The sequence below is a fragment of the Schistocerca cancellata genome, chromosome 4, assembly GCF_023864275.1.
Source record: "Schistocerca cancellata isolate TAMUIC-IGC-003103 chromosome 4, iqSchCanc2.1, whole genome shotgun sequence".
Taxonomy (NCBI): domain Eukaryota; kingdom Metazoa; phylum Arthropoda; class Insecta; order Orthoptera; family Acrididae; genus Schistocerca; species Schistocerca cancellata.
This window is the reverse complement of record NC_064629.1, coordinates 42,941,789-42,966,689: the sequence shown is the minus strand read 5'-3', so window position 1 is coordinate 42,966,689 and position 24,901 is coordinate 42,941,789. Positions and strand designations below refer to the sequence as shown.

General features: G+C 43.8%; 1 protein-coding gene across 1 annotated transcript in view; it reads right to left on the bottom strand.

The window, feature by feature from the left end:
* The window catches only part of LOC126183265 (structural maintenance of chromosomes protein 4-like), a 251,337-nt gene extending 227,650 nt beyond the window's left edge, over positions 1–23,687 (bottom strand). Inside the window, exon 1 of the mRNA XM_049925088.1 lies at positions 23,340–23,687. Coding sequence (XP_049781045.1) covers positions 23,340–23,585 — 246 coding nt within the window. The 5' untranslated portion in view covers positions 23,586–23,687. The remainder of the gene's footprint in view (positions 1–23,339) is intronic.
* Between the last annotated feature and the right edge of the window lie 1,214 nt (positions 23,688–24,901).

The following is a 24,901-nucleotide window of genomic DNA, read 5'->3' as shown; positions in this document are numbered from 1 at the left end:
TAAAAAAATCGAATTTTCAAAATATGTTCATCTTGTAGCGCACATCATCCTGGAAAGTGGTGAAACATAAAACGTATGTATTCGAGGAAATGTAAGCCATATTATTTGGTCTTAAGTATGCCCAAGTGCAGTTCCATGCCTCTTCATAAAGCATTTTTCTACTGCACGTCCAAACTATATTCAGGAGAGTGGAAATTGAAATGTCCTGTGTTGCCTCTCCTGCTCCCAGTCGGCCGGTTTGGCAGCCTTAAAAAAAAAAAGTCTTGCAATTAATAGCGGATGGGATTATTTGTAATCGAGAGAACAAGAACTCTTCAGAAAATCTGAACTCTTCATTACCCATTAGTTAATAACTTGCTGTTTTGTGTGTCATAAAATTAAATATAGAATATATAAAACCAGTACTGACAAGAGATAAGCAAGAAACTACACATTTCTTCAAACCTTAGCTCCTAGCATTTTTTTCTCTCTAATCTTGCTACAGCTTTACATGGCGTGTTTTCCTTTCTGTGAAAGAATCTTTTACCTCATCAAAGTTTGTCAAATGTTTTGCTACATGGAAAATCGAAATGTAGTTATCTAATACTGAAAAAGCTGTTAATACAAATAATACCCAAGACTGGTGTGGTTTCTCGATCTGATTACGTCTATTTTGTCACTGTCTGCTAGATAAAACAAAATAGGCCTTTCTAATACAGCAGCAATTTTATAACACACCAAATAAACGAGACTGTTTTGGCACAAATGGTCATTTTTATAACACGACAGAATATAATCCAATAAGTATCAATATCAAATGCCTATTAGGCCTACTACAAGCAAAAAGCTTTATGTTAGTAAATAGTTTCACGTTTCATTCATATGCACCAGCTTCTCTAGCATGACATCGAAAACCAGTATTACGAAATTTTTATATAAATTTGGAATCGTTTTATTCTTCCATAATTTGTGTGATGTCCTCGTTTCTTCTCCGTCCTCATTCTAACAAACAATCCTGTCATCACCAATTCTTTAGCTATTGCTGCCACTGTCAAAATTTGTTCGCCGATTAACTTCACTAACCCTGCCAGAATCACTGGTTTAGTTCTCCCGCAATTATTCTCCGGTTAGGCGTTGTTACGTGTTCGTACAACACGTTTTCCGCGTTACTTCCATAATAGAACTTAAGCGGCTGGTAGCCGCGGACTGTACTACTGGTCCTTACTAGTGTAGCGATCTGGCCAAACATTTTCTGTCAAAACTTCATTTTCTTGGACACACCGAGAAGATAATACATAATCTTTCTCACCTGTTATTCTTGTCAGTCGTTTATTTCCATTTTGATAGTATGGATCTATGGATTTTGCTAGTAATTATAACAACGCTGATCATTCCCACACCCAATCAGCCACATAATCAGACAGCAATTGCCATTCATCCATTCGGCTTTACTCCACTCAGCTCGTATAGCCCCGTCCCCTTTTGTCTGTGGAAAGTTTATTTCTAGATGCGACGAGGATTCTCCTGGCAGAGACATCACGTACACTATGCATGCATTCAAAAGTCAGCTTATGATTCATTCAGAAATCAACTTAATGTGTGTTCAAATACCAACAGAGAAGCTTTTCAAAATTATATGACTAATTGATAGGCAAATGCGCGCTGGATGCTAGGTGCTTTGTGAAACAAGTTTTTTTCCCCTCAAGAAAATGAATTAGGCACCCCCTTTTCCCGGAAGTATCTAGCTGCTTGCTGCTACTGCTTGCACAGCCAACAGCCACATTCCTGTTGACAGAAGCGGGAGAATCTACTACTCAAACGTGACTCTACTGCGCATGAGCCCGCGCGTTAACTGCTAAAACAAATCGAATGGAAACAGTTGCGACTTCACGCTCATTGGAGGCAATTTGTTGTTATGAAGCACTGCATAGTCTTCCTAAAGCCTTTGACACATTTTCAATCGGCAGACGCTTGCATGAGCACTTGTGTCGTCATCGTATATGGCGCATTTCCTTTGCAATTTAAGTGATTTTTATTTTTTTCTCTCGTTTATGTTTTATTGTTGAAGTATTATTCTGTAGTAGCGGGATACAGTAATATCCTTTGTTAGCGTGTCGGTTCTTACTAGTCAAAATTACAAAAATTTAACTGAAAACTAAAACAATGAAAAATTCCCGGAATTCTAAAAATATCCCGGGTTTTTCCCGGTTTTCTCCCGGATGAAAAATATCCTGGGATTTTCCCGGATCTCCCGGTTGTCCCGGGTCGTAGACACCCTGTACTACTACATCTACATCTACATTTATACTCCGCAAGCCACCCAACGGGGTGTGGCGGAGGGCACTTTACGTGCCACTGTCATTATCTCCCTTTCCTGTTCCAGTCGCGTATGGTTCGCGGGAAGAACGACTGTCTGAAAGCCTCCGTGCGCGCTCTAATCTCTCTAATTTTACATTCGTGATCTCCTCGGGAGGTATAAGTAGGGGGAAGCAATATATTCGATACCTCATCCAGAAACGCACCCTCTCGAAACCTGGCGAGCAAGCTACACCGCGATGCAGAGCGCCTCTCTTGCAGAGTCTGCCACTTGAGTTTGTTAAACATCTCCGTAACGCTATCACGGTTACCAAATAACCCTGTGACGAAACGCGCCGCTCTTCTTTGGATCTTCTCTATCTCCTCCGTCAACCCGATCTGGTACGGATCCCACACTGATGAGCAATACTCAAGTATAGGTCGAACGAGTGTTTTGTAAGCCACCTCCTTTATTGATGGACTACATTTTCTAAGGACTCTCCCAATGAATCTCAACCTGGTACCCGCCTTACCAACAATTAATTTTATATGATCATTCCACTTCAAATCATTCCGCACGCATACTCCCAGATATTTTACAGAAGTAACTGCTACCAGTGTTTGTTCCGCTATCATATAATCATACAATAAAGGATCCTTCTTTCTATGTATTCGCAATACATTACATTTGTCTATGTTAAGGGTCAGTTGCCACTCCCTGCACCAAGTGCCTATCCGCTGCAGATCTTCCTGCATTTCGCTACAATTTTCTAATGCTGCAACTTCTCTGTATACTACAGCATCATCTGCGAAAAGCCGCATGGAACTTCCGACACTATCTACTAGGTCATTTATATATATTGTGAAAAGCAATGGTCCCATAACACTCCCCTGTGGCACGCCAGAGGTTACTTTAACGTCTGTAGATGTCTCTCCATTGAGAACAACATGCTGTGTTCTGTTTGCTAAAAACTCTTCAATCCAGCCACACAGCTGGTCTGATATTCCGTAGGCTCTTACTTTGTTTATCAGGCGACAGTGCGGAACTGTATCGAACGCCTTCCGGAAGTCAAGGAAAATGGCATCTACCTGGGAGCCTGTATCTAATATTTTCTGGGTTTCATGAACAAATAAAGCGAGTTGGGTTTCACACGATCGCTGTTTCCGGAATCCATGTTGATTCCTACATAGTAGATTCTGAGTTTCCAAAAACGACATGATACTCGAGCAAAAGACATGTTCTAAAATTCTACAACAGATCGACGTCAGAGAGATAGGTCTATAGTTTTGCGCATCTGCTCGACGACCCTTCTTGAAGACTGGGACTACCTGTGCTCTTTTCCAATCATTTGGAACCTTCTGTTCCTCTAGAGACTTGCGGTACACGGCTGTTAGAAGGGGGGCAAGTTCTTTCGCGTACTCTGTGTAGAATCGAATTGGTATCCCGTCAGGTCCAGTGGACTTTCCTCTGTTGAGTGATTCCAGTTGCTTTTCTATTCCTTGGACACTTATTTCAATGTCAGCCATTTTTTCGTTGGTGCGAGGATTTAGAGAAGGAACTGCAGTGCGGTCTTCCTCAACTGCACATGCGCATGATCCCACCAATAACTGCTAAAACAAACCTAATTTTTTTTCTTTTGTTTTGGTTTTAGGGCGCAAAACTGCTATGGTCATTAGCGCCCGGTCCGTGACTTAGGAAACAGTAAAAATCCGAAAACGGAAACCAGCAGCAATGGGAACGAAACTCAAAAAATTGGAGAAACTAAAAGCAGAAGGAAGGCTTAAAAATCCACTACAGAAAGAGGTTGGTTGTCCCCAAGAAAAGCTTCAAATGACTGACGTCATTTCACTGGCACTAATAAACTCGAGAACACGATCGGCCGAGCGCGTGTCATCTGCTAAAATTGACGATATATCAGGCGACAGCTGTAGACGGGCGCGTAACGGAGTAAAATAGGGGCACTCAATTAAAAGGTGTCTTACCGTCCACTGCTGAGAGCAGTGGGGACAGAGTGGGAGAGGATCGCCGCTTAAGTAATGTCAATGGCAAAAAAGACAGTGCCCTATTCGGAGTATAGTTAAAATTACCTCCTCCCGATGACGCGTTCGGGAGGAAGAGGTCTAAGGACAAGTAAGAGCTTTCACGTCCCGCAATTTATTATGGGGAAGTGTCGACCAATGTGCGTGCCATAAAAGAACACCACGACGAGATAAAACGCTCCGTAGATCGGCGAAGGGAATCGATTGAATAGCTGGCCGAAGAAGAGAGACTGCAGCCTTTGCCGCTATATCGGCCGCCTCATTTCCACAGATACCAACGTGTCCTGGGATCCAGAGGAACGCCACAGAGACGTCCCACAAGTGGAGCTAGTACAGGCAGTCCTGAATCCGGAGGACCAGAGGGTGGACAGGGTAAAGAGCTTGGAGACTGAGGAGAGAGCTGAGAGAATCTGAACAGATAACATACTGTATCCGCTGATGGCGGCGGATGTAGTGGACAGCCTGGAGAACAGCGTAAAGCTCCGCAGTATAAACCGAACACTGGTCAGGAAGTCTAAATTGATTTGGGGTGTCGCCAACAATATAGGCACTCCCTACACCAAACAATGTTTTTGAGCCATCAGTGTAAATAATTGTGGCTTCCTTCATTTGTGCACATAGAGCAGAAAATGCCCGACGATAAACAAGTGAAGGGGTACCATCCTTGGGAAATCGACAAAGGTCACGGAGCAAGCAGATCCGGGGACGGAGCCAAGGCAGTGCTGTACCCCAAGTTGTCAAGAAGGTTTTAGGAAAGCGGAAGGAAAGAGAATGGAGCAGTTGACGGAAGCGGACTCCCGGTGGTACTAGGGAGGAGGGGTGGCCTGCATACCCTACATCAAAGGAGGCGTCGAAAAATATGTCATGGGCTGGATTAGCAGGCATGGAAGACAGATGGCTGGAATAACGGCTCAGAAGGACTGCTCGCCGATTGGACAGCGGAGGTTCAGCAGTCTCAGCATAAAGGCTTTCCACAGGGCTGGTGTAAAAAGCTCCAGACACTAAACGTAATCCACGGTGGTGGATAGAGTCGAGACGCCGAAGAATAGACGACCGAGCAGAGGAGTAGACTATGCTTCCATAGTCCAATTTCGAGCGCACTAAGGCGCGATAGAGGCGGAGAAGGACCACTCTGTCCGCTCCCCAGGAGGTACCATTCAGGACACGGAGAGTGTTGAGGGATCGCAGACAGCGAGCCGAAAGATACGAAACGTGGGAGGACCAGCATAGTTTTCTGTCAAACATAAGACCCAAGAATTTAGCGACGTCTGAAAACGGAAGGTTGACAGGTCCTAGATGTAAGGAGGGTGGAAGAAACTCCTTACGTCGTCAAAAATTAACACAAACGGTCTTACTGGGAGAAAAACGGAAGCCAGTTTCGATGCTCCAAGAGTGGAGGCGATCGAGACATCCTTGAAGACGTCGTTCAAGAAGGCTGGTCCGTTGAGAGCTGTAGTAGATCGCAAAATCGTCCACAAAGAGGGAGCCCGAGACATCAGGAAGGAGACAATCCATAATTGGATTGATGGCAATGGCAAACAGTACAACACTCAGCACGGAGCCCTGGGGTACCCCGTTTTCTTGGGAGAAAGTACGGGAGAGAGTAGTGTTCACCCGCACCCTAAATGTGCGCTCTGCCATAAATTCGCGAAGAAAAAGGGGCAGCCGACCTCGAAAGCCCCAAGAGAACAGTGTGCGGAGGATACCTGTCCAACAGGTATCGTATGCTCTCTCTAGATCAAAAAATATTGCTACTGTTTGGCGTTTCCGGAGAAAATTGTTCACGATGTAAGTGGAGAGAGCAACTAGATGGTCAACTGCAGAACGATGCTTTCGGAATCCGCATTGGGCAGGTGTTAAAAGACTGCGGGATTCCAGCCACCAAGCTAAACGGTAATTCACCATACGCTCCAAAACCTTACAGACACTACTCGTGAGAGAAATGGGGCGATAGCTAGAGGGGAGATGTTTGTCCTTTCCAGGTTTCGGAACAGGAACGACGACAGCTTCCCGCCATCGTCGGGGAAAAGTACTGTCGGTCCAAATTCGATTATAAAGGCGAAGGAGGTAACGCAGACTATGGGTCGATAAATGCAGCAACATTTGGACGTGGATACCATCCGGTCCTGGGGCGGAGGAGCGAGAAGAAGAGAGTGCATGTTCGAGTTCCCGCATGGAGAAAACAGTATTGTAACTTTCGCGATTTGGAGAGGAGAAAGCAAGAGGTCGCACTTCCGCTGCACGTTTCTTCGGGAGAAACGCTGGCGGGTAATTGGAAGAGCTCGAAATCTCAGCAAAGTGCTGGCCCAATGAGTTAGAAATTGCGACGGGGTCCACTAATGTATCATGCGCAACAGTGAGCCCAGAGACCGGGGAGAAACTAGGCGCGCCTGAGAACCGTCGAAGCCGACTCCAAACTTCCGAGGAGGGAGTGAAGGTGTTAAATGAGCTAATAAGGAATTTCCAGCTTGCCTTCTTGCTATCGCGGATGACGCGACGGCATCGCGCACGGAGCTGCTTATAGCGGATACAGTTGGCCAAAATGGGATGGTGGCAGAAAATGCGAAGAGCACGCCGCCGCTCACGTATTGTGTCACAGCACGCCTTGTTCCACCAAGGAATGGGGGGGGAGCGTGGGGGGGGGGGGGGGGGGGGAGGGGCGCCATGGCAATTCGGAGATGCGTGGTATTGAACGTTCCGCAGCTGTAAGAATAATGTCGGTAATATGTGTGACCTCATCGTTGACACTGAGAAAGTGATCGTCATCGAATGTCGCGAGAGACGAAAAAAGTGTCCAATCGGCTTGGGCAAACTTCCAGCGTCGCGGGCGCATATATGGCAGTTGAGGCTGCAGTCTAAGGACACATGCAAAGTGGTCACTCGAGTGTGTATCATCAAGGGCGAACCAGTCGAAGCGCTGAGCTAGCGGAACAGTACCGACCGAAAGGTCCAAATGAGAGAAATTTGTCGTGGAGGCAGACAAAAATGCAGGGACCCCAGTGTTGAGGCAAACTAGATCTGCGTGGTGGAAGACGTCTAGCAATAGTGAGCCACGTGGACAAGGATGTGGAGATCCCCAAAGCGGGTGGTGGGCATTGAAGTCCCCAACCAGCAAATGGGGGGGGGTGGGGGGGTGGAAGCTGACCAAGAAGATGAAGGAGATCAGCTCGTGCCATTGGTGTGGACGATGGAAGGTATACAGTACTAAGAGAAAAGGTATATCCAGAAAGGGAAAGACGGACAGTGACAGCTTGGAAGGAAGTGTTTAAGTGGATTGGGTGATAATGGAGAGTATCATGGAGAAGAATCATGAGTCCTCCACGGGCTGGAGTGCCTTCAACAGAGGGTAGGTCATATCGGACAGACTGAAAATGAGGGAGAACAAAGCAGTCACGGGGATGCAGCTTTGTTTCCTGAAGACAGAAGATGACCGGCGAGTAGGATCGTAAGAGGATCGACAATTCATCCCGACTGGCTCGAATGCCGCGGATATTCCAGTGGATAATGGACATAGGGTGACCAGAAAATAGAGGAATGTGACCAAGGTTGCCGTCAACTCAACGACTGCTCAGAGCTTGCGACCGACAGCATGGAATGGCATTCAGCCGAAGGCTGAAGATCCTGATCCATAGGTTGTTCAGGAGCAGCTCCTGCCACCAGCGATCGGCCGGTTGATTTGCCACCAGCAGTGCGCCTCGGCCAAGGGCGATTTCCGCCAGGTGGTGCTGTAGATGGGACACGCCTTGGCGGAGAAGGAGATGGACTGGGTTTCTTAGTAGCCTTCTTGGAAATATGATGTTTGGATGAAGGAGGAACCGATGGTTGTGAAGCTGGGGGTACGTAAAAAATCTTCACGAGTATGCTCTTTTTTCGAAGTCTTGGTATCTGACTTTTGGGCTCGAGATTTAGCAGAACCTGATGAAGGGTGAGCCATAGAGTGGGCAGGCGAAAGTGGTGAGGTTGAACGGGCGATCTTTGCACTGGCCGACCGGACGACCGTGGCACTAAAGGTCAGGTCGCAAGTCTGCGTGGCCGCCTCCTTCGCTGGCCGAGGAGAAGCAAGGACAGTGCTGTATTTTCCTGTCTGAGGCATGGTGGGCTGTCGACTGGCGAATAATTTTTGAGCAGCAAAGGTCGACACCTTTTCCTTCACTCTGATTTCCTGGATGAGCTTTTCGTCTTTAAAAACGGGGCAATCTCGAGAGGAAGCAGCGTGGTCACCCATACAGTTGATGCAGCGAGGGGATGGAGGTGGACAAGCACCCTCATGGGCATCCTTGCCACACGTAACACATTTGGCCGGATTGGAACAGGACTGGCTGGTGTGATTGAACCGCTGACACCGATAGCAACGCGTAGGGTTTGGGATGTAAGGGCGAACGGAAATTATCTCATAGCCTGCTTTGATTTTCGATGGGAGTTGAACTTTGTCAAATGTCAAGAAGACAGTGCGGGTTGGAATGATGTTCGTGTCAACCCTTTTCATAACTCTATGAACAGCTGTTACGCCCTGGTCAGACAGGTAGTGCTGAATTTCTTCGTCAGACAATCCATCGAGGGAGCGTGTATAAACGACTCCACGCGAGGAATTTATAGTGCGGTGCGCTTCAACCCGGACAGCGAAGGTGTGGAGCAGTGAAGTACGCAGCAATTTTTGTGCCTGGAGGGCACTGACTGTTTCCAACAACAAGGTGCCAATCCGCAATCTGGAACAAGACTTTACAGGACCTGCAATTGCGTCGACACCTTTCTGAATAATGAAAGGGTTGACCGTGGAGAAGTCATGACCTTCGTCAGACCGAGAAACAACAAGGAACTGTGGCAACGATGGAAGAACTGTCTGTGGCTGAGACTCTGTGAACTTACACTTGTGAGCAGACATAGTGGAAGGTGAGGAAACCACTGCGGAAGAATCCCCCATAATTACCGGCGTCTCCGATGGGGCGCTCCTTCCTTGTGGGGGCCCTCTCTGAGGGCACTCCCGCCTTAGGTGATTGTTCACACCTCAGGTCACACCTCCCGACAAACAGACGGAGGGACCAATCGGCACTTTCGGAAGGTATCAGCTCGGGTAATCACCCCTCCCTGGGCTTGGCCGTTACCAGGGGGTACGTACGTGTCCTACCTGTCTACCCGGGGCAGGGAATTACGCATTACCCCGTCACCGACTACGCACAAAATGCGTGGGTAGGCCTTCAGACATGCACAGGGAGGAAGAAAGAGAAAGGGAAAAACAAAGAAACGGAAAGGAAAGAAGAGAGGTCTTAAACGCCACAGCAGAGAAAAGGGTAAAGAGAAGAGGTAAGGAAAAGAGAAGGACAAAGGAAGGATGAAGTCACAAGCAGATGAGGCGAAGAATGCGTTACATTTACGAGCGTCCGTCTCCGGACGTAGGCACAAACCATACTGCCAGAGGGGGAGAAAGGGAAGGAAAGAGCCAGAGGTGAGGGGAGGGGTGGGGGGCGAAGATGGGGGATAGGGAAGGTACGCAGCCCGGAAAGGAAGGAGGTCCCGTGCTCGCTACGCACGTATCCACAAAAGAGTTGTGGACCCCCTGGGGGGAAACGAACCTAATGCAAACAGTTGTAACGTCACGCTCGTCGGAGGCAATTTGTTGTTACAAAGCATTGCATAGTCTTCCTAAAGCCTTTGACAATTTGCTGTTGGCAGACATTTGAATGAGCACTGTGTTTTGTTGCTATATGTGGCACATTTCCTTTGCAATTTAAGTTACTTTCATTTTTTCTCTTGTTCATGTTTTATTGCTGCAGTATTATTCTGCAGTAGTGGGATACAGTAATATCCTTTGTATGATTATTGGTTCTTACCAGTCAAAACTACAAAAGTTTAACTAGAATCAAAAACAATGAAAAATTCCCAGAATTCTAAAAATCCCAGGTTCTTCCCTGTTTTCACCCAGATGAAAAAATTCCCAGGATTTTCCCGGATCACCCAGTTGTCCCAGGTCGTATACATCCTGTCATTACCACACAGGTTGCCATGTGCTCTCCAGTGGATAGATGGGTGAAGGCCAAGACTGCAAACCGAGAAATCAATGGCCGAATATGTGCTATGTGCCACACTGAAATGTGCGACGGCCCCAGTATTTAAGAGGCAGAGGTCGAGTTGTGGCAGTAAATCTTCAACATCTCTGTCTTGGCCAGTAAGAACTGTGCCACCCCACAATGGGTTACGAGCGTTAAAATCTCCCAAAAGTATGGAAGATTTAGGGAGTTGATCTATCACTGCAGCCAATGCGTTCAGGGATACCGCACCATCTGGAGGAAGATATACACTGCAGACAATTATTTCTTGCGTCGTCCATACCCTGCCCTGACAGCCACAGCGTCAAGAAGAGTTTGAAGGGGCACAGGTTCACTGCATACCAAGTTCAGGACAGAGACACAAACATTATAGTTGCTATGGTTCCTGTAATATCCCTTACAGCCACAGATAGCAGTGGTCCGCAGTGCCGCGAACCAGGTTTCCTGGAGGCAATGCAGAAAGCAGGTGTAGAGCTTAACAGTTGCCGTAGCTCAGCCAGGTGGTTGAAAAAAAGCACCGCAATTCCACTGAAGGATCATGTTATCGTGAGTGTGGTAAGGCATGAAGTGCACCAGGACGCAGGTTATGTCTCAGGGTCACCTGCTGCCTCCACCTGAGTATAGCCATTTCTGTGGTGGCTGAGGCATCTGTGAGGTGCAGGTCCGAAGGGAACACGAAAATCTCCAATGCATCCTCAGATGCAGAATTTATAGGGAGTGGTGGCGTTGGGGCCATCAGAGGTTCCTATTTCTTAGCAGACTACTACTTAGTTCTGCTTCTCTTTAGGGGCACGGAGGAAGACCGTGAAGCTCTTTGTCCAGCAGCTTTTGGCTCCTTAAGCCATTGGCGAGTGTCCGCCGTAGCATTATGGAGACATTGGGAGAGAGGGCCCCAAGGGACCCTTTCCGTAGGAGAGAAGCCAGAGGAGGCTGTTGCTTCTCAAGCAGGGGGGAGGGGCTAATGTCCCCTGTGTGTGTGTGTGGGGGGGGGGGGGGGGGCGGGCTTGCTCCCAAAGTACCAAAGTAAGTGCTTTGGTAGCAACAGAGGAATATTTACCCCTTACCACCAAGGGGGCATATGCATTCTGGTGGCCCGGAGGGCCCACTTTTTGTGGCACAGAATGAGAAACCACTGGCACTTGGGAGACAAATATGGCTCTCCGTTCTGTAGCTCTATGTTCCTCCCATAGTGTAGCAAGGGAGGGAAACGATTTAGGGTCAGGGTCATACCTGTTGGCATTGTATCCTATCTTGTCCTTACAGACTGCCAGTGCTGTACGGTCAGCGCTTCATTGCAGTTGATCTGCCCTGGTTCCACCCACTCCAATCAGGGGCTCTCCCCACAGGCACCCCCCGCCACAGCAAAGGCCAACTGGCATGATGGCCATTGCCTCGAGTCCTGATGCCCCAGGAAGACAGGTATCTATTCCTTGGCATACATGAGGAGTTTACAGCTCAGGTATCAGAAGTGCAATCCCTGTGTTGTCAGGGGGCTACCACCAAATGGGTACACGATTGCCCCACCACAACAGACTGGCTACACCATGCTGGATATTGGGTGCAGAGAAATCCAATAGTGTCATGGTGGCAAAAGAGGACAGGAGACAACGGAAGAAGATGACATACCACGGAAAGAGTCCTCGCCCAAATAGTTTAATCGGAAATGGAGATGCCAAGCCATGACAAGAGATTCAGGAGATTGAATCAAAGGGCACTTGCACACCATGTAAAGCAAGGTGTCCTTCCCCATATGGCCCACACTTCTGTAGAATTTGGAAAGTGGCAGATCAAACCATAAAATGGGACCTGAACTTCTGTGTGAGACTCCTTTTAGTCACAAGGATACCTCGGGCCTATTCTAACCCCCGGACCTGCAGGGGGAAGGAAAGAATAGCAAGGTGATAGACATGCAGCACAGGAAGGGAAGTAGCACCACAAAGGCTGGGAGCCCGCAATTGCCAAGCATGTACTCAACGAAGAGTGGTGAGCCCTTGGGTGGGAGGGTCAATCAACTTCACAAGTAATTATTTCGGGCCCAGCTGCCTGCTTCCTTTACAAAATGTATGAGAAATTTGCAGTGAAAGGTATTCTATATTCCAAGTGAGTAACTGGTCCCTTTTTTCTGGATTTCTTTGATTGCATATTTTATTTTTACAACTTTTTGATTTGGGCAAGAGAAGGCTATACAATCATGTACTGTAAGAGATACTGACAAATGACTAAGTAACAAGTGAATAGTGCAATGTATAAACCAATACCATCTAATCTCTGAGAAAAATCTGCCGTATCAAATACTATTGCAGTCACTAAGAAGGAAAGAAAGAAGAAATTAAAATATGCGTAAGGTATTGTCCGAAGGAAAGAAAGAAGAAATTAAAATATGCGTAAGGTATTGTCCTATATCTACTTATTCACTTACCATTGTGCAGGACAAATTGTGTAATGAACAAATTGTTTGCAGAGATGAGAAGTTTCCTAATAGTTGGCTAACCATTAATTCAGGAGGCAGCCACAAGATAAACGAAAGGCGATATCCTTCTTCTTGTGACTATACAGCAAGGAAGATGCAGCATTCGGGCTCCAGCACCTTCAGACAGTGGCCACATAGGAGAATTGTGCTTACGTGAAAGCATGTGTTTTCTACTTCAAAGGAAAGACTTTGCACAAAAGCTTAAAAATTTCAGCAGTCTTTCTCATTGTGCTTGTCCTTCTCTATGGATGAGTAGCAATCATCTGTCCAATAATGTTGTTATTCCACCCTTTCCATTGTTTGAATTTGATCTACACTTTAACATGATCAGTCCCATTCCATTCAGTGCAACCCACTCCAAGTGCCATAAAGTTCTGAATGGAAGAGATTGATGCAGTCCACCAGTAACATAATGATGAGAAGAGCAGTAACTATCTAGCCATTCATTATTTCACCACCGAGTGAATACAAAATGGTTACACAGGCCAACAATATGCTGTCCATTACAGATAGCAGCAAGGTACCACCTTTTCCACTGCAGATCCTTTCCCTTGCATAGTCACAAACAACATAACACAAACTGAATATTTCTCAGCCATTGTTTATGGCAGTGTATTTTACATAAATGGCACTTAACAGCTGCTAATAAGTATTCAAACTGAAAAATGCCACTGTATATACACGAGCTCTGAAGTCCACTCACACAAGGGAACGGGACAGGAAATCTTGACAAGGCAAAGACTGTAAAAGTGAGCAGCACTTGTGGTGGGGGAAGTCACCTTTCCCAGAAGAACACAAACTGCTGTACAGGATGACTACAAACCAATTTCTCCTCTAGCAGCATAAAACAGCATGCAGCGATTTGCACAGAATCTCCAAATGTGTTTCTTCTGCTCTTATTACTAGTATTACATATCTGTATGCCATGTAGAGTTAATGAACTTTGTGGAAAATAAACACCTCTGGGTGTGGACACTGTGTAGCCAGTGATTTTTGTAGCAAACAGTGAAAGGGTCAGTATAATTGTGTTAAACTCCCTGTAGTTGGTTGTTTAGATGTAGTGAGGCGCAGAGTGCGGAGTATTGCTTGCAAACCTTTCCATTTGCAGACCTACAAAAAAAGGAAGTTCATGACTGCAATATGGCAACCTGCCTCACTTCATGCTTGTACCTTCCACTTCCCCTCCAGCCTGACATCCTCAAAACATAATTAACCTCGCAATACAGTTCTACTGCACTTTATGTGATACAGAAACTTAATATTTGTTCGTAACCTACTGTAACAACACAATTTTATACCATTAAAACATTTTTAATTATTTGCAATTTTCCCACCCCACACAACATGGAAACAATTAGTCCTTGAGACAAAATGAATGGAGCTTTTTTCATACGAAATTTAATGTGGTTTAATTTTTATTAGAATACGTCTTCACTATCCACATGAGTTCCAAAAGAAATCCGTTTGAATTCGATTACTCGATAAATAGTACAATTCTCAAGGCTGTCAATTCAACTAAGTATCTGGGTGTAAAAATTACGAACAACTTCAGTTGGAAAGACCACATAGATAATATTGTGGGGAAGGCGAGCCAAAGGCTGCATTTCATTGGCAGGACACTTAGAAGATGCAACAAGTCCACTAAAGAGACTGCTTACACTACACTCATTCGTCCTGTTAGAATATTGCTGTGCGGTGTGGGATCCTTACCAGGTGGAATTGACGGAGGACATCGAAAGGGTGAAAAAAAGGGGGGGGGGGGGGGGGGCAGCTCGTTTTGTATTATGTATAGGGGAGAGAGTGTGGCAGTTATGGTACGCGAGTTGGAATGGAAGTCATTAAGGTAAAGGCGTTTTTCGTCACGGCGAGATCTGTTTACAAAATTTCAGTCACCACCTTTCTCTTCCGAATACGAAAATATTTTGTTGAGCCCAACCTACATAGGTAGGAATGATCAACATAAAATAAGAGAAATCAGAGCTCAAACAGAAAGGTTTAGGTGTTCGTTTCTCCCGCGCGCTGTTCGGGAGTGGAATGGTAGAGAGATAGTATGATTGTGGTTCGATGAACCCTCTGCCAAGCACTTAAATGTGAATTGCAGAGTAATGATGTAGATGTAGATATAAACGGTGGAAAATTATTCAAGAGAAACCAAAATGATACTTTAATCCCCCTCCCCCCCCCCCTCCTGCAAACACCCCACTGATCAGGATTTTTAGTATTTCTTCATGGCACTCCCTCATACCACTACACACAAAATTGCAACTACATGAATGTTTTCCGCTATTCGACCTTCCATGGACTTCATTACACATATATACAATGGAGATGGTTGAGCAGGTGGATTGAAACTACACATACTGCACATTGGCTTTGACCAGGCATGGTGTGTGATGTCATCCATGCAAAAACAGAGATGCGAAGGAAAACTGATATTTTACTATTTTTTTTTAATGTAGTAGAATGTCACAAGACTCCTCTGTTGCAACAATCCCCTTATTACATATCTACATTCACACTCTGCGAAACACTGGGAAGAGCATGGCAGAGGGTACATCCCATTGTACCAGTTATTTGGGTTTCTTCTCGTTCCATTCACTTGTACAGCATAGGAAGAATGACTGAATGCATCTTTGTTTACTGTAATTATTCTAATCTTGTCCTCCCTATCCCCATGTGAGCGAAACATAGGGGGTGATTGTATATTCCTAGAGTCATCATTTGAAGCTGGTTCATGACAATTTGTTAGGAGACTCTCAGGACAGTTTACATCTATCCTCACGAGTCTGCCATTTCAGTTTCTTCATCATCACCGTTAACACTCATCCAAGGGTCAAATAAACCTGTGACCGTATGTGCTGCCCTTCACTGCACACGTTCAGTATCCCCTGTTAGTCCTATTTGGTACAGGACAATATTCTAGAATGAGTTGCACAGGTGACTAGTAAGTAATGTACTTTGTAGAATGATTGCACTTACCCCAGTATTCTACTAATAAACCAAAGTCTACCACCTGCTTTACCCACAACTGAGCCTACATGATCATTCCATTTCATATCCCTACAAAGTGTTACACACAGGTATTTGCAGGCATTAGCAGATTCCAACTGCGACACAGCTCACATTGACAGAAAGTCATTGAGTAAAACAGAAATGATTCCTGATGTTCCCCAAGGTAGTGTTATGGGCCCCTTGCTACTCCTTATCTATATAAACGATTTGGGAGACAATCTGAGCAGCCGTCTTAGATTGTTTACAGATAACACCATCATTTATCAGCTAGTAAAGTAATCAGAAGATTGAAACAAATTGCAAAATGATGTAGAAGATATATCTGTATGGTCCGAAAATCAACAATTGACCCTAAATAACTAAAAGTGTTAGGTCATCCACATGAGTGCTAAAAGGAATCCCTTAAACTTCGATTACATGATGAATCAGTCAAATCTAAAGGCTGTAAATTCAACTATACCTAGCAATTACAATTGCAAACAACTTAAATTGGAAGGAACACGTAGAAAACGTTGTGGGGAAGGCTAACCAAAGACTGCGTTTTATAGGTAGGACACTTAGAAAATTTAACAGATCTACTAAAGAGACTGCCTACACTACACTTGTCCACCCTCTTTTAGAATACTGCTTCGCGGTGTGGGATCCTTACCAGATAGGATTGATGGAGTACATCGAAAAAGTTGAAAGAAGGGCAGCACGTCTTGTATTATTGCGAAATAGGGGGGAGAGTCCCACTGAAATAATACAGGATTTGGGGTGGACATCATTAAAACAAAGGTGTTTTTCGCTGCGGTGGAATCTTATGAAATTTCAATTGTCAACTTTCTCCTCCGAATGCGAAAATATTTTGTTGATGCTGACCTACATAGGAAGAAATGATCACCATAATTAAATAAGGGAAATCACAGCATGCGCGGAAAATATAGATGTTCAGTGTGTGTGTGTGTGTGTGTGTGTGTGTGTGTGTGTGTGTGTGTGTGTGTGTGTGTGTGTGTGTGTGTGTGTGTGTGTGTGTGGGGGGGGGGGGGGGGGGCATATATTTCTGAACATTTAAAGCAAGTTGGCAATCTTTGCACCACTTTGAAATCTTATCAAGGTCATACTTAATACTTGTGCAGCTTGGTTCAGACAGTACTTCATTATAGATAAATTATCTGCAAATAGCCTTATGTTACTATTAATATTTTCTCAAATCATTATACAGGACAGCAAAAGGTCCCAACACACTTCCTGAGGCACATCCAAAGTTACTTCTACATCTGACGATGACTTTCCATCCACGATGAAATGCTGTGTTCTCCCTACCAAAAAGTCATCAATCCAATCACAAATTTCACTTGAAACACCATATGACTGAACTTTTGATAATAAGCACTGGTGTGATGCCAAGTCAAATGCTTCCCAGAAACTAAGAAATACAGCATTTACCCAACTGCCTTAATAAAAGGCTTTCAGGTTTGTTTGCAGCACAAAAACAACTGGAGTCATACCCACCCAAGTCAAAACTATACAACACAAAGACAGAGAGGAATTAAAAAATGACTATGCATCAATGCCAATTGACAGAAGAGAAGACAGCTAAAAACAGGGACATGGAGAAAGGGCTACAAAAGACACCATACAGAAACAGAGGTCCAAAACTAAAAATTCAATGGCTTTCGCCATATTGCTTTGGCAGATAAAAAGAAAAACGGGGTTGACAGGCCACGTGTCATTTGCTAAAACAGCCAAGAACTCAGACGGCAAATCTAAGCGGGAACATGAACGGTTCAAAAAATGGGCACTCCATCAGGATGTGGCGGACAGTTAAACTTGTGCGTAATGCGTACAAAGAGGCAGGGGAGTGCCACTTATCAAATGACGATGGCTAAAAAGGCAGTGATAACACGCAACTTAGTTAAATGACCACCTCCCAGCAGGAGGGCCAAGAGGTCATCCAAGCTGCTGGCAGAGGCTTAATAATACGGAGCTTATTCCCACAAAGGGAGGACCAATGGCAATGCCAAAGGGATACCACCTCCTGACAGACAGGAACACAGAGATCAGTGGAGGGAGTATAGGAACTAGTGGGCTGAGATGAGGACTGCAGCCTCATTTCCTGGCAGACCGCCATGACCAAGAAACCCACATAAACATCACAGTGGCTCCACCAAGAGTGAGCAAGTGACAGTTTTCCTGGACCCATTGCAATAAGAAATGGATGGTGTATACTGCACATAGACTTACTAGTGTGCCGAAAGCCAGTGTCAAAAGACGTGGGCACCAAAGAAGGCACATCCAGCACCATGGTCAGTTCGAGAGCCATCAGTGTACGAAAAGGTACTAATGGGAAGTTCCATGTGAAGGCAGTGAAACTAAAGATGAAAGAGAAAGGCTTGAGTAGTGTCATTAGGAAGCGAATGAAGGCCAAGGTTAACACTGGACGCTTCCGAAGCTAGGGTGGTAAAGGGCTCACACCCACCGGGAAAGTTGCAGGTAGTGCGAAGCGAAGCTGCCGGAGCAAGTGCCGAAACAGACTCCAGGAGGTAACAGAAGAGGGACATACCACAAACTGGTGATCAAAGGCATAATCGAAGGAGGAGGCATAGGATGTGTGGTCACGCACTGCAGACAAACGGCATACATACCTTCCAAAGAGAAAGGTAGGACAATGGTAGTTTAGCAGCTTCAGCATACAGACTCTCAATTGGGCTAGTGTAAAAGGCACCAATGGCAGAACAGATGCCACCACGGTGGATTGTGTTGAGATAGCATAAGAGGGACAGACATGCAGACGCATAAACAAAGCACCCATAGTCTAGTTTCAAATAGGCAAGAGACTGGTACAAACAGGAGCATGGTTCGATCTGCACCCCAGAAAGTACCATTGAGAACACATAGGATACTGAGGGACTACGTACAGCAGGCTGCCAGGTAAGAGACATGGGAGGAGCAAGAGAGTTTCCTGTAGCTTTCATGTTGTGAGTTGGTTTCACATCATCGATGTTTTCAGGATGTGTGTTGGTCGGCATGGAGGAAACCATTCTGTTAAAGATACTTCATTATGTTTGGACTCTAAATATGTTATAAGATTCTACAACAAATCGATGTCAAAGATATTGAACGGTACTTTTGTGGGTCACTTCTACTACCTTTCTTGTAGACAGATAGTACCTGTGCTTTCTTCAAACTACTGGGCAGTGTTTTTTGTTCAAGATATCTACATTACAATTAGAGTGGCTAACTCAGCCACAAATTCAATATAGAATTGTACACCTCTTTCAAGGTTACATTAATCACCTATTCGTATGACCACATGTAGCCATGTTTTAACAGAAAAATATTTGTAAACCTAATGAAATTCCACTGCACTGAGTCATCATGAATACAATCAATGTGATACGCACAAACTAATAAAATAAATGATAACAGAATGAACAAATATTATTCGACATTGAAATTTCCTTACACAGCTTATCATATAAAAGTGCAGAAAGTTTATCACAAAGATTCATATGTGAATACATTACATATTTGTTGGCCAACTTAACTGCCTTGCTGAGCACTGACTAATGAAGCAAAGGGCTAGAGTTCACATATTCACACCATTCAAAGCCTCACTGCTAATACTTCCACAAAAGCAAAGAAACCTGTGACAAATCAGTCATTTGCAAATCAAATGACCTTAGTCCATTCTAAATAAAACTAAAGGTTAAACAACAAATTTATTATAGCCACAGTAAATGAAAGTAATATACAGAGGTATTTAGTAAGGACCGGACAGGTTGTTGGCTGTAGCCTTGTTGAAGGTACTACCCTGCCATTTACCTGCAGTAATTTAGAAAAACCACAGGAAACTTAAAACAGGATGGCCAGGCTAAGCGTGAACTTCCATCCTTCCTCATCCGATGCTCATGTCAAACTCACAACAGTAGGTTATACTTTATGTACAATTCTTCTTAAGTATTTGTGTATGTATAGTATAACTCTGCTACTAACGCACAAAATGAAATTTAACTTTCACTGCTTTAACATTTCATACTATGTTTAACTGCTTGTCAGAATACATAAAAACATTTCTTATTCACCTAAAAGTAGCTAGACATGAAACCTCTGGCTAAAGTCTAGCACAGGGCCAGCAGCAGTAATGGCAGTGCTTATCTACTACTCCTAGGTTGGCTACATATCCGTTTCATGTAGCCAACAGGGTGATTCTCTGACATAACCAATGAGAGGCCAGAAGAGAGGCAATGCATTTCTAGTGACATAATTGAAATCATTGCCCTGTATACTCTTTCGGTGTATTACTGAGTTTCGTGAGATACTTTGTGATTATGGTAGCGAATGCTATTAAGTGGACTGATTTAAGTCATTTAGCTCTGCATTACAATTCATGTGTTGGTGCATGCCTCAGATTGTTATGACATAAAAACCTATCAAATGTGGCGGTGAAATGATTAAGCAATCGTTCTGCATGAGCACAATGAGTAAATGGGGTCAACAGAAGCATCCGATCCCACGCATCGGCTTTGACCCGTGACGTAAGGGTGTTGTGTGTGACGTCATGACGGCGCGGAGTTTGGTTTGTGAGTGTGACGTGTTTGTAGATGTCATCGTGTTGTGCTCTCTGGTGGTATGTTCAGGGTTTTCGTTTGTGTGGTGTAATGGGCTCAGTTTGCTTTTGCTCATTATCCAGAATCGTTAGAGTGTCGGCTGTGTCTGTAGTGGAATTCGTTTCAGTGAGTTAACGATTTTGCGTGAAGGTTAATTTAGTGTTGTTCGCTGTACATCGTGTGGTAATTTTAGTTAAATTAACTGGTTGTTGTTTTTGTTCAGGAATGGATATGACGGATAAAATTAACAGTACGCAAGTCAAGGGAACTGTTCGATCCCAATGTGTGGCTGTGTATGTTGATATTGGTATCGGGAGATGTTTTTGAGCTATATAGGCCAAGGGAAGTGTTTGATCCCAATTTGTGGGATCGGGAGCTGCTGTTGAGCTATATAGGTCAAGGGAAGTGTCCGATTCCAGATATTGTGTTTAGTGGTATTTGGGGAGTTTTGTGATGTAGGTTTTTTTCGTCATTTTGTGTGGTTTTGCATGGGGGTGGGTGTCAGAATTTGTTTATATTTAGTTTGCCCCCACCCAAAAACACCCTGTTTTCCGCCCTTGTCCCGTTAGTGTCATTAGGCTTTTTGTGGAATGTTTGTGTGTTTGTTTTTCGATGTATTTTTGTCCTTATAACGTGTATCTACAGACTTTATATGCGCCATATTGGAATCGTGGTTTATGGTCGTTTCTGCCATATCTGTGACGTCATGGGTCAAAGCAGATGGGTGGGATCGGATGCTTCCTTATTTTCAGTAAATGGATCAATTTTTTTAAACTAAATTATTTGAGAAGGTGTATGGATCAATGCTTATTTGTAGCAGTCACATTTGGTATATTAATAAACATTGATCCACCTACCTTCTCCCATGACTGATTAGAAACATTGATCCTCTACCTCCTGCCACAATTTAATTAAAAACATTGACCCATTTACTCGGTGTCCTCATGCAGATCAATTGGGTAGCAACACTAAGCAGAGAAATATTTCACTGCTTTTTTTAATATCTCATTAATTGTGATGTTGTCCTTAGTTTGCAGATACTAGCACAGTTCAAACAGCTGCAACTCAAACAAGGAGTGATTAAATTTGTAATTTGTCCACTGACAGATTCATTGGCTACACCAACCCTCAACCGGACTGTTGCAGTCCAAACTAACAGACATCAAGCTATACTACAGATTAGTGTCACGACTTATCTTTTCCACTGCCAGATTCTTTGGGTTCACCAGCTCCAATCTTAATCACATTCCAGCCTAACTGAGACCTCTAGCTAAAACAAAGCCATTATTGTGCATTAAGTTGTTCTACTGAGTCACAAGGTAACCACACTCAAATTCTGAACCTCTTCCATAATTTCAAAAAAAAAATACATCTTTTCAGTCCACTACAACCTACTATCAACAAACTCACTAACAACAACATCAAACAATTTCCAACTTCAGTACACTATGCAAAAGTCCCTACACAGCAAGTCGCTGTCATACAAAACTAGCACTGAAATGAACAGTACGGAGTAACAGGGTGTGTCACAGTACTTGCCAATAGGTAATTAGTATCGCAAATAGTTTGTTCTCCCAGAAATCAAAGCTACCTATGAAACCACTTACAAAACACCCCCATACATCAAAATCAAACATGAAACAGAATCAACAGATAAAAATAATTGCTAAAATAAGAAAAAAAAAATCACCATTTCAAGAACAAATCTGACGCACTTCCTTTGGCACACACATTCTTCCCCACTTTCCAAAGTCTAAATGACTCTGTAGCACTGAAATTCCTCTTTCCCCCATCCAATAAGGCTTTTCATTACCCCAATACCCTTCAATTCTATGTGTGCGGGTCCATTTATTTGTCCCTAATTCCTACAGAATGATTCACAGCCAAATGCATGCATCAATTCATCTAATCCCTTGTAACTAGTCCCCCCCCCCCCTTTGACATTAAGATTGACCTATCTGTTATATAATTTTTTATTAACATAGTACAAGCTATCCTGTCTTTAACTGCCTTAAAAATCATATCTGGAAAAAGAGTGACTGCCTGAAACAACTGCTCTTCACAACTATGGTCCAACAACATCATGCCCTCTACCACCTACACCCCACCCCCCTTTTATTTTCTTCAAAATTACATTCATCAGTTTCTATAACAACCCAGGTTAACCATTTTTTGCCCCTTTTCATAGCAAAATCTGTTCCCGGTAAAACGAATACAATTTATCTCATGAGTAGAAAATCAAGCACGAGATCTTAAAAAATTAAGTAAGTAATACAACAGATTTCCTAGGAAGCCTTGATTTCTCCGTTTCTGATAAACATTAAAAATTAACGAATTACTTTCCGCATAACCCATCGAGATTACGATCGATAGAATGTTACGTTACACAGAAATTCAATTCAAAATATGCACAAAAAAGTTATGTCAAAGCAGCCAAAACGTCACAGATCAGGTAAGAAATCAATACCCAGAGCCGACGGCACAAAAATCAATAACATCAAGTTATAATGGCCATATTGTTTACGGCGTTTGTTGCATATCTCTTATGTCACTGGTCACACCCGATGACATTAATTCAACATTTTTTTAAAAAAAAATAATGGGAATAACAGGCCATTGTGCACAACTACGTATTTACATGTCAAAGAAAGGAGAAATTCTACAACAATCTTGCGATCATCTAGGATGTACTGATATTTAATCAAGCATCTAACTACGAAGCCGGCTATAATATAGGCAGAAAACTTTGTTATGACATGTAACGAAAACAATGTTGCCAAGAGGCATATACATAATATCAAGCCGTTGCCATGGCTTTGCACATAAATGAATGAGAACGTGATGACAAACTTTTAACACAATATCTCTATGCTATTTTATTTACTAAAGTAGTAAATCCTCACTTACCGGATGGAAAGGCCCTAATATTTGCCTTCCAGCATAACTTTTGAAATTTTCGTTATCAATGTGTGTAATCATCAATCTCGGTCCCTTACTATCAAAGGAACATACGGGTTTTGGACCAGGTGGGATGTAAATGTCACCGAGTCTGATACCTCCCTCTTCATCCGAAGAGTCGTCACTGTCACTACCCTTCTCACTATCATTTTCGATTTCTTCTTCCGTTGTCTTGCAAACTTTATCAGAAGACATTTTTCAGCTACCAATAATAGAAGCGGTATTAACCTGTCACTTCAGTGCGAAACCACCTACATTCAACGGCTAAGAACAAATACAATGGCGCTCTCGCGGGAAAAATTTTGTTATGGGCCAAAGATGTTCAAATGATGAAGACACGTCAAATATCGAAGTCGTACGGAAAAATCACATAAAGATCGATTTAAAGTCGAGTGAACAGAACGGAAAAAAACGTTAAACCACTCCTTAAGGCGGCATTCATACAGTTCGTCAACGAAACAGAACGGTATGTGAAGAAACTTTTCACATTTATATTGTCGAGGAGGACATTTGCGTCGTCTGGTAACATCGGAGGGTAACACGTTCTAGCTGCGCCCACTCGTCGTCTTCTTTGTTTTCGGGATACATTGCAAAGGTTTCCATGACGTCTTCTATACTTTTGTACTGTAGTCTTCTTGTGAAAACCATTTATCTGCCTAGATCGCTATGCTAACACAATTACTGGTTTACTAGTTTCGCCAATATGGTTTGCCATCTCCAGATCTACAGGGTGAGTGACTAACTATGGCCACCTAGAATAACTCCGAAAGTACGACAAAAGCTGAAACGTTTGTGGGACAGAAGTTGCATGGGACAACGGGGGACATAATATGACGTTGGTTTTTTGTTGCTATGTGGGGAGCGTCAGAGCTATGAAGATCAGCTTTTTTTTTATGGGATGCTATAGTCTGGTACTTATTTTCTGATAGTGACTATCGAGACGAATCCAATTATGTGTAACAGCAAGGTCTTTGAAGTCAACGAAGGTGAAAAAGGTGGCATGCATGTCCATTTACAGAAGGTGTTCGAAGTGGTGACCATTGGTATGAACACAATGCTGCAATCCTCTTATCATGGATTGAGTGGTATTCTGTATCACTTATAACTCTCTCTCGTATATCGTGCAAATATTAAATATTCGCCGAATACGGCCTATCCATCTAACATGCCAGTGACATGTAAACACCATTCGATGGTTTTTCAATACAACACTAATGGGAACAGTAAGATTAGTATCGTAGAATCAAGCGAATGTGAATGATGCTTCTCATTTTCAGAGAATGCCAACGAAATTCAGTGAGAGCTAGAGAGTTACACACTGAAAGATATCCTCGACGTACTCACCCTACACATCCTACATTTAAATATGTGTATGATAATTTGAGAACAATTGGATCTTTAGTGCATTGGAAACATAAATGGCAAAGGAAAGTTACTAACGAGGAAACGGAAATTGGTACTCTTGCCACTGTGGCTCGAAATCCTTGTGTTAGTTTGCGTCAAATCGCAAG